This window comes from Ahaetulla prasina, chromosome 13 (assembly GCF_028640845.1).
Source record: "Ahaetulla prasina isolate Xishuangbanna chromosome 13, ASM2864084v1, whole genome shotgun sequence".
In the NCBI taxonomy this organism is placed as follows: Eukaryota; Metazoa; Chordata; class Lepidosauria; order Squamata; family Colubridae; genus Ahaetulla; species Ahaetulla prasina.
In genome coordinates, this window is record NC_080551.1 from 20,412,197 (window position 1) to 20,427,955 (window position 15,759).

At 48.0% G+C, this 15,759-nt stretch overlaps 1 protein-coding gene across 2 annotated transcripts in view; it reads right to left on the reverse strand.

Annotated features, from left to right (window-relative positions):
- The window catches only part of TRIP4 (thyroid hormone receptor interactor 4), a 41,431-nt gene that overhangs the window by 9,304 nt on the left and 16,368 nt on the right, over positions 1-15,759 (reverse strand). For both annotated transcript variants that reach the window (XM_058155719.1, XM_058155718.1), the window contains exons 10-11: positions 13,659-13,783; positions 10,878-10,969 (exon numbers count right to left, since the gene is read on the reverse strand). In XM_058155719.1, coding sequence (XP_058011702.1) covers positions 10,878-10,969; positions 13,659-13,783 — 217 coding nt within the window. The remainder of the gene's footprint in view (positions 1-10,877; positions 10,970-13,658; positions 13,784-15,759) is intronic.

The window sequence follows — 15,759 nt, forward strand, 5'->3', positions numbered from 1 at the left end:
TATAATAATAAGTGGGAAGAGATAGATACTAGGAAGGAAGAGAAGAATAATAGTAATATAGTTCTTAGTAAAATAGTTTGACAGTGTTGAGGGAATTATTTGTTTAGCAGAGTGATGGCCTTGAGGGAAAAAACTGTCCTTGTGTCTAGTTGTTCTGATGTGCAGTGCTCTGTAGCGTCGTTTTGAGGGTAGGAGTTGAAACAGTTTATGTCCAGGATGTGAGGGGTCTGTAGATAGTTTCACAAAAAAATGACAGAGAGGCAAGAAGCAGATGGCTATTTTTCCCCCCTCCTCTCCCAAAATTGGCCCATCTTATGAAGTGCCTCTCTGGCAGGGACATTTGCTACAAAACAGGCACAGTACCGGGGGCAGCAGATAACCCCCTCACCCCCATGAGGGATTGCTCTTTGAGGGGCACTAGAAGGACGCCAGGGACCCAGTGGCTCAGTGGCTGAGACGCTGAGCAGTTCAGCGGTTCGAATCCCTCGTGCTGCGTAAGGGGGTGAGCTCCCATGACTTGCCCCAGCTTCTGCCAACCTAGTAGTTCGGAAGCACATAAAAAATGCAAGTAGAAGAATAGGGACCACCTTTGGTGGGAAGGGAACAGCGTTCCGTGCGCCTTTGGCGTTTATTTATTTATTTTATTTATTTATTTATTCGATTTTTATACCGCCCTTCTCCCGAAGGACTCAGGGCGGTGTACAGCCAAAAGTAAAAACAGACAATACAATATACAATTAAAATACAAATTAAAAAACTTATTTTATAATTGGCCTAAAAAAACTTTAAAATATATAAAACTAAAACCCCTTAAAATTAATAATAGAAAATTTAAAATCAATAAAATTTAAGCCAGCCCCGCGCGAATGAAAAGATGTGTCTTCAGTTCGCGGCGGAAGGTCCGAAGGTCAGGTATTTGGCGTAAACCCGGGGGAAGCTCGTTCCAGAGTGTGGGAGCCCCCACAGAGAAGGACCTTCCCCTGGGGGCCGCCAGCCGACATTGCTTGGCGGACGGCACCCTGAGAAGTCCCTCTCTGTGAGAGCGTACGGGTCGGTGGGAGGCATGCAGTAACAGCGTTGAGTCATGCCGGCCACATGACCACAGAGACGTCTTCGGACAGCGCTGGCTCTTCGGCTTTGAAACGGAGATGAGCACCGCCCTTTAGAGTTGGGAACGACTAGCACGTATGTGTGAAGGGAACCTTTACCTTACCTTAAAACCGTGATGGTGATATGGCATGTGGAGCCATATCAGTGGGCACGTGAACGTTGCCCTAGCTCATCTCCGGCACGCATGTGTGCGCCAGCCATCTGATTTTCAGGCCTTCCAGGCCCACCAGAAGTCAGCAAACGGCCCGTTTCTGGCCTCCGGAGGGCCTCTGAGGGGTTGGGAAGGCCATTTTCTCCCTCCCCAGGCTCCAAGAAAGCCTCTGGAGCCCGGGGAGGGAGAAAAATGAGCCTACCTGGCCCACCGTGCCATAAGTGGGGGGAGCGCAGGGGGGGTTGAATTATGGGTGTGGGCACACCCGTGTGTGACCCCCCCTGCGCTTCTTTTGGCACGCGACAACAAAAAGGTTAGCCATCACTGCCTTAGAAGGACGTCCAATGGGATGCTTCCTCGGGGGGAAGGAGCGCTACAAGTGTGGATGTCCCTACCCCGGCCACCATATTGCCAACTTCAGAAGGTCTATGGAGATGACCTTATTGCAGATGGCAGATGGCTACAGCAGAAGGCAGCCTTCTAGCAGTGAGGCCTCAAAACCACCGGGAACATGAAAGGATCGTCAACTGTGAAATATCAGCTGGTGGAACATCATGTGCAGGCGGCTTTCAGAGCCCCAATGGGGGAAGCTGCAAAAAGGCAGCTGCATTGTGATGGCCCCTCGATGGGTGAGATAGCTTCTCACTTCTTCTCACATGTGGAGATGGTTAGGTTGGGAGTCTTCTCCCCAACCTAGGCAGAAAATTGGCTTGTGGAGTGAGCACTTAAAACCTCTATACCGGTTTACAGTGCTTTTACAGGCCTCTCTAAGTGGTTTTCAGAGTCAGCCTTTTGCCCCCAATAATCTGGGTCCTCATTTGACCCACCTTGGAAGGATGGAAGACTGAGTCAACCTTGAGCCGGTCAGGATCGAACTGTTAGCAAGGGGCAGAGTTAGCTTGCAATGCACCACTCTAACCACTGAGAGGGAGGGAGGAAAAAAGGAAGGAAGGAAGGTAGGTAGGTAGTAATAGCATTTAGACTTATATACCTCTTCACAGTGCTTCACAGCCCCAACCATCTGGGTCCTCATTTTACTGACCTCAGAAGGATGGAAGGTCTGAGTCAACCTTGAGCCTGGTGAGACTCGAACTGCTGACAGTTGGCAGAGTTAGCCTGCAATGCTGCATTCCAACCACTCTGCCACCATGGTGCACCCTCAAAGGCAAGGAAGGAATCCATAAAATGGAGCGACTTTCCACAAGGGAAAAGAATGTAATTTTGACCGTTGGCACCAGGGAGTTCAGCCAGAAAGCTTCAGCATACCAAGATCACCCCTTATAAGAGGCATTTCAGAAGGAATTCGTTTTAAGATAGAATCTTGTATTTGCTGCCAGACACTCCAAAGAATGAAGTCTGAATTCCACTAACCTATGTCTGTGATGGCGAACCTCTGGCACACGTAGCCGTATCAATGGGCACGTGAGATCAGCTCCGGGGCGCATGTGCGTGCCGGCCAGCTGATTTTCGGGCCTTCTGGGCCCAGTAAGAGTAGGGAAACAGGCTGTTTCCTGCCTCCGGAGGGCCTGTGGAGTGATGGGGAAGGCAGGAGAAAACGGCCTTCCCCACCCCCCTGGAGGCCAGAAACTGCCCATTTGCCAACTTCCGGTTAGACAGGAAGTTATGTTTTTTGCTGCCCCCAGCCTCCAGAGGGCCTCTGGGGGTGGGGGTGGGGAAGGCCATTTTCGCCCTCCCCAGACTCATAGAAAGACTCCGGAGCCAGGTGAGAGAGAAAAACAGGCGTACCAGGCCATCGTGTGCCATGAGCAGGGGGAGGGGGGGTCACACGTGGATGTGTGGGGACGGGGCGCATAGAATCATGGGCGCCATGCGCTCAAAAGCCCAATTGGGCTTGTTATCAGGGGATGTCTTATTTTGTGGGGGGGGGTAACGGGGTACTAATTTAACAACTATAGCAATTCACTTAACAACAGTGGCAGGGAAGGTCGTAAAATGGGGGCAAAAGCTCACTGAACAAAATGCCTCACTTAGCAACAAAAAATATGGGGCTCCATTGTGGTCGTATGTTGAGGACTTATCGGTATTCAGAGTTAGGAGGCAGGGAGGGAGGGAGTCAGGGTTGGGGAGGGGAGTATTTTGAGAAACCACCCTGTCTGGATTGTGAGAAAGTTTCACCGGCAAGGAAGAAGTGAAAAAGGAACGATGCAGAAACGCTGCTGCTAATGACGGGCTAATCCGAGCCAACGGCTTTGTTCCCAAAGCGGCCTCCCTTCGCCCCGTCCACCCTCGCTAAGGTTGCAAACCACCCTCCGTCGTGCTGTGCTATTGAAGGCGGGCAGCGTCTCCCCTGGAGACTGTCAAGAGCTTCTATCTGCCGCTCAAAGATAACAAAAACAGGCCGGCAAGTGGTTTTTGGCTGCTTTGATGGGGAGATGCAAAGAGCCCCACCGCGCTACTTCAGTGGCCTTTCATCTTGCACTTCATGTGCGAACAGCGCTGGCTCCGCCAGAAGCCGGTCCCTGAGCTGGAACGAGGGCAAAGGAGGCGAGCTTGGGAGAGGCACCCTGCTTAATCTGGCTCTCCCTCGCCCTTATCAGCGGAAGGCGGGATCCGGAGTTCTCCCCCCCAGCTAAGGATCAAGGGAGGATCTGCAGAGGCAAGACGGGACTGGAAGCACGCAAGCTTTGCTCGCTTGGAAAACCAGCGGAGCTGACAAATGTAAAATGAAAGCAAGGAACGAAGGGGAAAACACGTCCAAAGCAAAACGGATGATCATCGGTATTAAAAGACAATCCCCTTCTCCTCTTCCAGCATACCTAAAGTCTAACACAAAGACAATAGGATTTCACACTTACGACCGTTCCATCTTCTCCATGATCGGGTGAATCAAATTCCTGGCAACTGACTCCTATCTGTGACGAGGATCATGGGATCCTTTTGTGACCTTCTGACAAGCAAAGTCAAAGGAGAAGCCAGATTCCTTTAACTAACGTAACGACTGCAGAGGTTCACTTAACGACAGTAGCAAGGAAGGTCGTAAAACAGGGTGAAATTCTCATAACAACAGTCTCTTAGCCACAGAAATTTTGGGCTCAACTGTGGCCATACGACAAGGACCACCTGTATTCTAGCTCAGGGGTCTCCAACCTTGGCAACTTTAAGGCTTGTGGACTTCAACTCCCAGAGTTCCTCAGCCAGCTTTGCTGGCTGAGGATCTCTGGGAGTTGAAGTCCACAAGCCTTAAAGTTGCCAAGGTTGGAGACCCCTGTTCTAGCTGGTGGTTATGACTTCCTGTTCATTTGGATCTTTTCTCCCTGAAGTCAGCTAAAGTTTTAAACCAGCCTCCAATACGGTGGAATGGAAAATTGTCGATAAGATGAATTAGTTCTTGTTTCACTATTTCTCAGTGATTTAAAGTGGTTTTTTTTTTCTTCTTCGCTGTTTGGAAACCAGATGTTCTTTGTATAATTAAAAAAAAAAAAAGTAAAGTCCAAGTAATGCCCACTTTATTGAAAAATGAACTGGCAAGCAAACTCCAAGAAGGGGGCTGGGGGGAACCCTGTAGCAAGAGCTATTTTATCCTGATGATAATTCTGCAAACACATACATGTAAAGCAGCGGTGGGTTTCAATTTTTTTTTTTACTACCGGTTCTGTGGGTGTGGCTTGGTGGGTGTGGCATGGCTTGGTGGGTGTGGCAGGGGAAGGATACTGTAAAATCTCCATTCCCTCCCCACTCCAGGGGAAGGATACTGCAAAATCCCCATTCCCATCCCAGTCCAGAAGGATACTGCAAAATCCCCATTCCTACCCCACTCTAGGGAAAGGATACTGCAAAATCCCCATTCCTACCCCACTCTAGCGGAAGGATACTGCAAAATACCCATTCCTACCCCACTCCAGGGGAAGAATACTGTAAAATCTCCATTTCCTCCCCATTCCAGGGGAAGAATACTGCAAAATCTCCATTCCCTCCCCACTCCAGGGAAAGGATACTGTAAAATCTCCATTCCCTCCCCACTCCAGGGGAAGGATACTGTAAAGTCTCCATTCCTACCCCACTCCAGGGGAAGGTTACTGCAAAATCCCCGTTTCCTCCCGATCAGCTGGGACTGAGGAGGCAGAGGAGAGATGGGGGCGGGCTTGGTCAGAGGCGGTGTTTACCGGTTCTCCGAACTACTCAAAATTTCCGCTACCGGTTCTCCAGAACTGGTCAGAACCTGCTGAAACCAGCCTCTGATGTAAAGGTGGCAGAAGGCATGAATGGAGGGGACACCGCTTTTCTTCTCGGTCACGCGTGCCGGTGGCTGCAATGCCATTAAGGAACGGGCTGGCAATTGCCAAAAATAAGTTACGCATAAGGCGATCTTCCCGAGGCCACGGAGAAATGCCTTTGGAGCGATCTGCGTGGCTTTATCCAACAGATGCAAAAGCAGCAGGGAAGCCTGCATGAATCAAAGCAGCTGATCCTCCACGTTCGGCTGAGATGGGGGAAGTTATAAATAGAGACTCACATCATTACAGGCTTCCAAGCATAAGAGTACCCTTTGCTTGAGAAGCAGGACACAGCCAATTGGCTTGCTCCGCCATCCAATTTCTCTAACATAAACTGCCTGCTGATTGTCAAGATGTTGAGCGGCTCTCATCTGAGGCCGCCCCGTTTCAGGGATGTGTTTAATCTATTAGCCTCTCGCCTGAAAAGGAAAAGGAAAGGAGAATCCCGGCTTCTCCCCACGATAGGCTCTTCACCTGTTTTCAGCATCGGAAGATTAATCGGCTTCTAACAAGACTGGCTACTGTGAAGAAAAGACGATGTAGGGGTGGGGTGTCAAACTCAAGGCCCGCAAGCTGGTCTGGCCCTCGGGGTGCTTAGATCTGGACCGGGGACCCACCCTGGGAACAGTGACGGACCGGCCCGTGGTGCCTCTGTCAACGAAAACAGAGCTCACTGTTGGGACCCAGGCCCAGGTAGGTAATAGGAAACTCAATCAGTGTAAAAACAAACAAACTTTATTAAAACAGAATTAACTCATTCTCAGCAAAGTCCAACTAAATTAAAGCAAATTCCTCCCAACACCAATTCCTCAGTCCTATCACCAACCTTGGTCCAATAGGAAAACTGCCAAAGGCCTTTCTTGGCAAAAGTTCAGAAGACGCCAATACGAAACAAATGCAAGAAGACGAAGCTATGAACGTTGTTTTCCGGCAAAGCCCAAACGCAGTTGCTACTCTGTTTTAAGCCTTATGGGAGGGGCCAATCATCTCTTGGCCCTACTCCCGAGTCATCCTCTTTGCTTGAGCTGCTCTTGCTGGCAGCTCTTCTCATGAGTGCATTAGGAACAGGCTCCTCCTGTTCCTCTGCCTCACTTCTGTCAGCCTCTGAAGGCTCTGGAATCCACACATCACTCCCAGATGACCCTGGCACCACCTCTGCTTCTGACGCAGAGCCCTCATCCAGGCCTTCCCCAGTCTCCAGGCTGGCCCACGCTCTTCCTCAGCCTCATTGCTGTCTGACTCCAGTTCTGCAGGCTGCTGGTGGACCACAACAGTCAGGATGGCCCCGCAAAGCCTTCCTGGGCTCCATTTTCGCCCACGACAGCCTCCTGCAGCTTTCTGCCAACTCCAGTTTTGCTGGCAGAGAGTTGTAGGAGGCAATCGCGACTGAAAACGGAGCCTCAATGAGTGACATTGAACTGGCCACACCCTCTGGCCACCCCCACCCCCCCAAGGTCAAATACAACCCTGATACCGCCCTCAATGAAATCGAGTTTGACACCACCACCCCGATGTAGGGATAAGGACCAACGTTCTTATGTGGCCAGATGAAATCACCAGTCAACAGTGGCCTGTCCCTGAACAGTCATCTTCCAAAGCAGGAATTGGAAACCACAACACCCAGAAGTCCCTGCCGTTAACAGTACAGTCTGGAGCCAATAGAAATTGGTTACATCCCAACATAACTGACTAGGACACGAAGGAAGACGGGAAAGGTCTCAGAACTTGGATTTCAATCCGCTGCAGATGAGCCAGTCTGGCTGGCCACCCTGTTCCTTACGGAGCTGCTTGCTAACATGGGCCAAGGGATGCTTGCAGTTTCAGAACAGAATAGAATAGAATTCTTTATTGGCCAAGTGTGATTGGACACACAAGGAATTTGTCTTTGGTGCATACGCTCTCAGTATACATAAAAGAAAAGATGCGTTCGTCAAGAATCATAAGGTACAACACTTAATGATAGGCATAGGAATAGAATAGAATAGAATAGAATAGAATAGAATAGAATAGAATAGAATAGAATAGAATAGAATAAAATACTTTATTGGCCAAGTTTGATTGGACACACAAGGAATTTGTCTTGGTGCATATGCTCTCAGTGTACATAAAAGAAAGGATGCGTTTATCAAGAATTATAAGGTACAACACTTAATGATAGGCATATGAATATAATAGAATAGAATAGAATAGAATAGAGTAGAGTAGAGTAGAATAGAATAGAATAGAATAGAATAGAATAGAATAGAATTGAATAGAATTCTTTATTGGCCAAGTGTGATTGCACACACAAGGAATTTGTCGGTGCATATGCTCTCAGTGTACATAAAAGAAAAGATACCTTCATCAAGAATCATAAGGTACAACACTTAATGATAGTCATAGGGTACAAATAAGCAATTGGGAAATCAGCTGCCAAAACAAGCAAAGCCCAACTGAGGATCCGCTTCGGCCAAGAAGCCGGAAAACTCAAACTTGCAGAGCTGTGAATTCACACATAGGAGGGACTTTCTCATTTACAGAGCAAAGAGTGTGGGGTGTAACAAACCTCCTTATCCCTACCACTCCCCCAGCCATCTGTAAAAGGAGGCCGGGAGAGTAGAGTCGAGGCGGCCTCTAACAAATAGGAAATAGGGGGGGGGGCTGGTATCTCAGAGTTTGCCTAATCTGTATAAATATTGCCCACCTAACCCAAAGGAACAGCAAACATCTGCTGAACGTCTCAGGAGGTGGAAAGGGGGGGGAGGTCTGTGTGCTTTGTGACAGCTCCCTGTTTTGGAACAGCTTACCCCCCTCTGGCAAGGAAGCTCCCTTCCCCCAGCCCACCCCACCCCCTTTGCTTTCCCAGCCTTCCAGGGAACAGTTAAGGTTTGGCACTTGCAGAAACCTTTGGGGATTACAGAGCTGGGCTCAGATGATCTCTCCCCACCCCCACCCCCAACTTACACGGAACTGCTGCTGTGTTGTGGTTTGACTCTTAACTGTGTTAGTGCTGCAGTTGCATTATTATCTGATGTCATTCCAGGGCCTAGAGAGCCTCAGACGGTGGAGGAAAACCTCACGCAACGCCAAACCGACAACAAACGGATCTCCTGCAAAAAGTCATTCAAGCCAGAAAGACACTCAGAGGAAATGGAAACCCCAGACCGTGGAGGGGAATAACTTGGCCAAGGATCCTGGCGGGGGGGGGGGGTGTCACTGATGGAAGGGTTTGCTTTCCCGGAAGAGAACTTCCCGGAAGCTTCCGAAGCAGTTTTGTCTGCCGCAACACCCGCCCCCCCCAAGGGGGAATGTTGCTTCTGGAAATCAGCAAGCAGCCAACCCAGATGTCAGGAGGCTTCTTTGAAAAGGAGACTTCCCTGACTCAGGGAAGCTGAATTGGTTAAAACCAAAAGAGAGATGGAGTGCGATAGGGGAGAGATTTCCGATCTACCCTGAAACCTGCCTGCAAAGGATACAGAACGAGACAGGAAAGAGCTTGTGGTTTTGGGGTTTTTTTGTTTGTTTGTTGTTTTTCATTTCCACCCAAGATTCTAGCTCTCAAGAAACCCCCTTGCTGAGAAAAGCTTTCTGAGTGAGCCGAAGGTTGGGTGTTTCGTTTAACGCCACGCAAATCCTTAAGCGTGGCATTAAAATTTCTCTCGTGTTCCCAGGATGGCAGTTGCGAATGGCTTCCCAACCCTGCTCAAATGTTAGGAGGCTGTTCTGAGGACGGGCTAGGAAGCACTTGCCTTGCAAGTAAAAATATCGATCTTTAGCACCTGGATCTCCTGGTAGATTCCAGTGGACGGTCAAGGAATTGTGGCTGGCGAAGGAGAAGAGCCTTTTCCTGCTGTGGCTCCCACCCTTTGGAATAGCTTGCCCCTCCAGGGTGAGAATTGCCCCCAACACTCCTGGCCTTGCCAAAGAGCCTGAAAACCTGGTTCTGCCAACTGGTTTGGGGCTCTGATGGGGACATCCCATTTTGGAGCTGGCTAGTAAATTACCGTATTTTTCAGAGTATAAGACATGCCTTTTTTCCCCCTAAAAGTGGGTGAAAAGTTTAGGTGCGTCTTATAGACTGAATACGGGCATTTTTGGCCTCATTTTTGGCGAAATCAGGCTGTGTGGAGCACTGCAGTGTTTCTGGAGGCCTGGGAGGGCAAAAATCCGATGCGCGGAGGCCAAAAACTATTTTTTTTCTAGTTTTCCTCCTGTAAATTTAGTTCCGTCTTCCAGTCAGAAAAATACAGTAGTAGAAGATCCCACCTCCATCCTGTCTGAGCCCTGGCTCTTTTTTTATCAGTTTTAATATTTAATTTTAACGTTTTTACCTTTCAGCACCCAATGTTTTAAAAGTTTTTAATCCTCTAATTGTTTGAGAGCTGTGGCGGCAGCAGTGGTTAGAGCGCAGTATTGCAGACTGATTCTGCCCACTGCCAGGAGTTCAATCCTGACTGGCTGGATTGACAGTCAGGATTGACTCAGCCTTCCATCCTTCCGAGGTCGGTAAAATAAGGACCCAGATTAGGGGCAAGAGGCTGACTCTGTAAACAGCTTAGCGGGAGATATAAATCACTGTGAAGCGGTATATAAAACAATGTGCTGCTGCCGTTTTTCCTGTTATTTATGGCATAGTAAGCCACCCAGAATCGCTCAATAGCGAGATGGGCAACCTATAAATTTAATAAATCAATAACAGCTGGTGGGAGAACCCAGAGGACCTGCTGTCAATCAAAGCAAGCCTGCGGGAAAAGGAGCAAAGACATAATGCTCCGCTCCCTGGAGAAGTGGTGCAGAAGGACCTAGCGGAACAATCTTTACATTTTCTGCATTCGGGTCCTTTGAGGATACGGCTGTCTCCAACTGCACTGATTTTATAACTCTTTGAGGGGAGGGGGAAAAAAGACCATTTATTTTTAAGGTAAAGGTTCCCCTTGCATATATGTGCTAGTCGTTCCTGACTCTAGGAGGCGGTGCTCATTTCTGTTTCAAAGCCGAAGAGCCAGCGCTGTCTGATGACAATTCCGTGGTCATATGGCCGGCATGAGTCAACGCCAAAGGCGAACGGAATGCGGTTCCCTTCCCACCAAATGTGGTCCCTATTTTTTCTACTTGCCTTTTTTTTTACGTGCTTTCGAACGGCTAGGTTGGCAGAAGCTGAGACAAGTCATGGGAGCTCAGCCCGTTACGCGGCATCAGGGATTCGAACCGCTGAACTGCCGACCTTTTCGATTGACAAGCTCAGCGTCTTAGCCACTGAGCCACCACATCCCCCGTTTATTTTTAAAGCAAGTGACAAAAGCCCCCCAGCTTTGATTACCGCAACCTCCATCCCTCAAAACAACCACCACCACCACCAAGAAACAAGTTGGGATGAATCTGTTTGTTTTCCGTTCGTTCACCTGTTCCTGAAATTGCTCTTGTGACAGGCAGTCAATCAAGTCCACGCAGCCGAGGAGACAGCCGGAGGGATAATCCTTGGGAAATTCCAAATCTGTGGTAAGCGGGGAGAGAAAATTATAAGGCAAGCTCACGCCATGGGCCTCCGGTTTCTGCCGTTCTCCACATGGTCCTGATTAGCCCTTGCCAGCCCTCGCGTGCACACGCGCCATGCTACTTTCAATGGCTAATTTAACGGTTTGGATAAAACACAGGCTTTCTCAGGGAGCCCTGCCTGGAAACATCCACTTGTGAAGAAAGGAGTTCATTGCTACATGGCAGGAAGCCGTTCCCCATCAGGACTTTAAGCCGAGAACTTCCAAATTTCAACTGTTTTTTTTTTTAATTTTTTGTTTACATTTATATCCCGCCCTTCTCCGAAGACTCAGGACGGCTTACAGTGTGTAAGGCAATAGTCTCATTCTATTTGTATATTTACAAAGTCAACTTATTGCCCCCCCAAAAATCTGGGTCCTCATTTTACCTACCTTATAAAGGATGGAAGGCTGAGTCAACCTTGGGCCTGGTGGGACTAGAACCTGCAGTAATTGTAGGCAGCTGTGTTTTAATAACAGGCTTCTTACAGCCTGAGCCACACCGCGGCCCTCAACCTTGGACCTGGTGGGACTAGAACCTGCAGTAAACTGTTATCCTTCCGGCCACCATACGGGTAGTCCTTGACTTACAGCAGCTCATTTAGTGTCCGTTTTGAAGTTACGACGGCACTGAAAAAAGTGACTCAGGACCATTTATCACGCTTACGACCGTTGTGGCATTCCCCCCCCCCCGGTCACGTGATTTGCATTCGGGATGCTTGGCAACCGACTCACATTTATGACGGTCGCAGTGTGGTTCCCGGGGTCATTTTGTGACCTTCTGACGAGCAAAGTCAATGGGGTGGGGGAGAACCAGATTCACTTAACAACGGTGTGACTAATTTAACAACGGCAGCGATTCACTTAGCAAATGGGGCAAGCAAAGTTGTAAAATGGGACTCAACGAATTTCTCATTTAACAACTGAAACTTTGGGGTCAATTGCGGTCGTACGTTGAGGACTGCCTGTATAATCTCCCCCAGGTTAAGGTGACCCTTTTAAGGTTAATGTTGTGTCATGCAGGTCTTTAGAACTTTCTTCATGGCTAAGAAACACCCACTCGGTGGAACCCATTTCCTGCCTTCCGGTTCTCAGATGTAGGTGATAAGGTTTCTGTCTTGAGATGCTCACAAGACCTACTTGTGAGAGAACTGAGAGATAAAAAAGACAAGGTGAAAGGGACCCATAGGATGGGGGGGGGAAATGGGGCGCTGGAAAAATTGTTTGTTGGGCTATAAAAATGCAAGAAAGAAACACCATGTGGAGTTGTGCAACGAACTAATAAACCAGAGGGTTTCTGTCGAATTTCACCTTGCTAGGGTGGTTTGTGGTTTCACACGCTGCGTAACAACAGTCAATTTTAGGTCAATGTTCATTGTTAAATAATCTATGGCTTTACATGACATAAATGTCACACATTCATAAATAACGCATAGACGGTATCTTTCTCCCTTTCCGTTTCCTGCCCCGTGGCTATCTTTCTCTCAAAAGCCTCCTTTCCCTTCAGAGCAGTGCCTTGATACCTATTGAACTGAGCTAAGGGAGCTTGGTTGTTTTGAAACCACTTCCCTTGTGTGGTTCATTTCCATACACTGGATAGTCAAACTGAAATGTTACGTCAAATCGCAATAACGGAGTGAGAAAATGAAAGACCAAAGAGAGCACGAACACAAAGAATGTGTCCACACCGAAGTGGGGGGGAAAGGGCCAAAGTTTTCATGGAAACAGTTTGAACACCTCTCCTTCCATATAGCACCTCGCCCTAGAAGCTATAAAAACCCCTTTTAATTATTTAAGATATAAGGTAAAGGTTCCCCTAACACATATGTGCTAGTCGTTCCCGACTCTAGGAGGCGGTGCTCATCTCTGTTTCAAATCCGAAGAGCCAGCGCTGTCCGAAGACGTCTCCGGGGTCATGTGGCCGGCAGGACTCAACGCCAAAGGCGCATGGAACGCTGTTACCTTCCCACCAAAGGTGGTCCCTATTTTTCTACTTGCATTTTTTACCTCCTTTCGAACTGCTAGGTTGGCAGAAGCTGGGACAAGTCATGGGAGCTCACCCCATTACGTGGCATGAGGGATTCGAACTGCTGACCTTTCGATCGACAAGCTCAGCGTCTTAGCCACATATACATATATATATATATAAAAAACAGACACAAACTGTTTAAATTCCTTCCTGTGGGACTTGCACTGTAGGGCATTGTGTGGCAAGGCAACTAAACACAGGGACCATTTTTCCCCTTGTGCCATCGCTCTGCAGAACACCTACTAATTCTCACAGTTGTGTCTAATGTGTGTATGTGTTAAGCCGTACACTGCTGCTTTAGTATTAGCATTTATCCTTCTTATCTTCTTTACTTCTCTCCTTTATTACGGTTCGTGGCAGTCAGCCAGATGTTCAGTCTGGATCTGTCATTTTTTTTGTCTACCGATCGGGCTCTTGGAAAGGCAGATGTGGAATATTGCTATCATTACCCTTTCGGCTGCTTTGCATGTATACTGAGCGCTTCTGTACCGGAGATAAATTCCTCGTGTTTTCTAATCACTTGGCCAAATAAAGTATTCCACTTCAACCTTTTTTCCCCCCCGCTTTCCTTCTGGCCTCCAGAGAAAATAACCACAACGAAGATCAAGGATTAAGCTCACCTTCCTGAAGCAATGTTCTGTAGGTGGCCTCCAGCTCGGAGATTTCCTGGAGAGTTGGCCTTTTTGCCGTGGCTGCTATCCATAGCCGGCCTCTGTGGGATGTGTACCAAATTCGGCCTTCCACCCTGTAGAAGAAAAAGGGAAGGATCAGAAACGGAGCCTGCCTCCCTGTGGGTTTCTTGACACGTCACTCAAAGGACATTTTCTTTGGAAACCACTGCATGAAATTCTGGGTCAATTTTTGGGCCAAAAAAGAGAATGAGCCTCAACAAACAAAGGGGAATTGGCCGTGACAAAAGGGCAGGTGAGTCGTTAAAAAGCTTGAGAACCAAAGAGACGGACAGAAGAACTGAGATTTTCCTGCTGTGGTCCGCCAGCAGCCTGCGGAGCTGGCAACGGAGTGGGACAGCGATGAGGCTGAGGAAGAGTGTGGGCCAGTCCTGGAGGCTGAGGAAGGCCTGGATGAGGGCTCTGCGTCGGAGGCGGAGGTGAGGCCAGGGCCATTGAGGAGTGAGATGTGGACTCCAGAGGCTGACAGTAGTGAGGCAGAGGAACAGGAGGCACCTGTTCCTAATGCACGCATGAGCTGCCAGAAGGCAAGAGCAGCTCAAGCAAAGAGGATGACTCGGATGTAGGGCCAAGAGATGATCAGCCCCTCCCATAAGGCTTAAAACAGACCAGCAACGACATTTGGGCTCTTTGCTGGAAAACAACGTTGATAGCTTCGTCTTGTAGCATTTGTTTTGTATTGGTGTCTTCTGAACTTTTGCCAAGGAAGGCCTTTGGCAGTTTGCCTAATTGGACCATGGTTGGTGATAGGACTGAAGAATTTGTGTTGGGAGGAATTTGCTTTAATTTAGTTGAACTACGCTGAGAATGAAGTAATTCTCAGCTGTTCGAATAAAGTTTGTTTGTGTTGAGTTTCCTACTACCTACTTGGGCCTGGGTCACAATACTTCCAAACAGGTAGAGGCAGTTTTACATCTTCCCAGTTTTTTCAACAGAAACTGATGTTTATCCCTGCATATTTACCCAGGAATAATAGAAACACTTTTTTTTAATATGGGGGGGAAAAGGTTCTTTCAACAAAAAAAAATTCTCTCTCTAGAGCGCTTTCTAGACTCAGGAGCCAAAACGAAGAAAAAAAAGAAAGGCCTACAGCAGCCACTATATAATATCTGTGGGTATAACTAAACCCAATAAAATGAAGGAAGTCCAGGGCTTAATTTGTAAAATAGATAAAAGTCAAAGCCCAAATGTACTTTTAAATGCATGTTGATTTTTCCCTACAGTGCAAAACTGTTGAGACGGTTGGGTTTTGAATCACTGACCTCTAAAATAAGAAGGTTATCTTAAAACCCCTGAGAATGTAGGCTAAGGAGGGGGCGGGGAGAGTCTTACAATCATAGTCATTTTCTTTGGGGGAAAGGAGCAAAGGAAGAGTTACTCTGCTTATATGTAGCTGCTCAACTGGCATTAAGCCCTTTCCTCTAAGGAGCTTAGAACACTAAATACAGCCAAGCCATCTTTATCATTTTGTTAACTGTGAAAGGCAGCATGGAGGAGGGGACCGAGCATAATACATTTCATTTAATGGCGAGGCAGCCACTTGAAAAAGGACACCTCTGGATCCGATAATATCTCACCCAACATATCCAAGTGGGGGTCCTCATTCACACAATCCTGGTTGCTGCAAGTGTGACCAATGATCAGCTGATTGTCCGTTAAGATTATTTTTGACATCCAGCGTTGACCAAGGGGCTGCATCACTACACTTATGAACCCCAATTTAAAAGTGATGGGAATCCAACATATTACAAAGCATCAGGTCGGGGGTGGGGGGAAGGGGACGCAACATTAAAACATGCAGCAACTGTGTTCAACACACACCCAAAGGGTCCCCCCCCACTTCAGTTAGAGAGGTAGAAAACAGCACCACCTGGTGAATGGATCAGAAGGGTTAAAATGTTTAGGCTAGCAGTAGAATTCTGAAATTCCAAGAAATGAAAAGACGCTTGCTCCTGGGGAGGAGAGCTTTGGCAAATCTAGACAGCGTACTAAAAAGCAGAGACATCACCCTGCCAACAAAAGTGCGTATAAT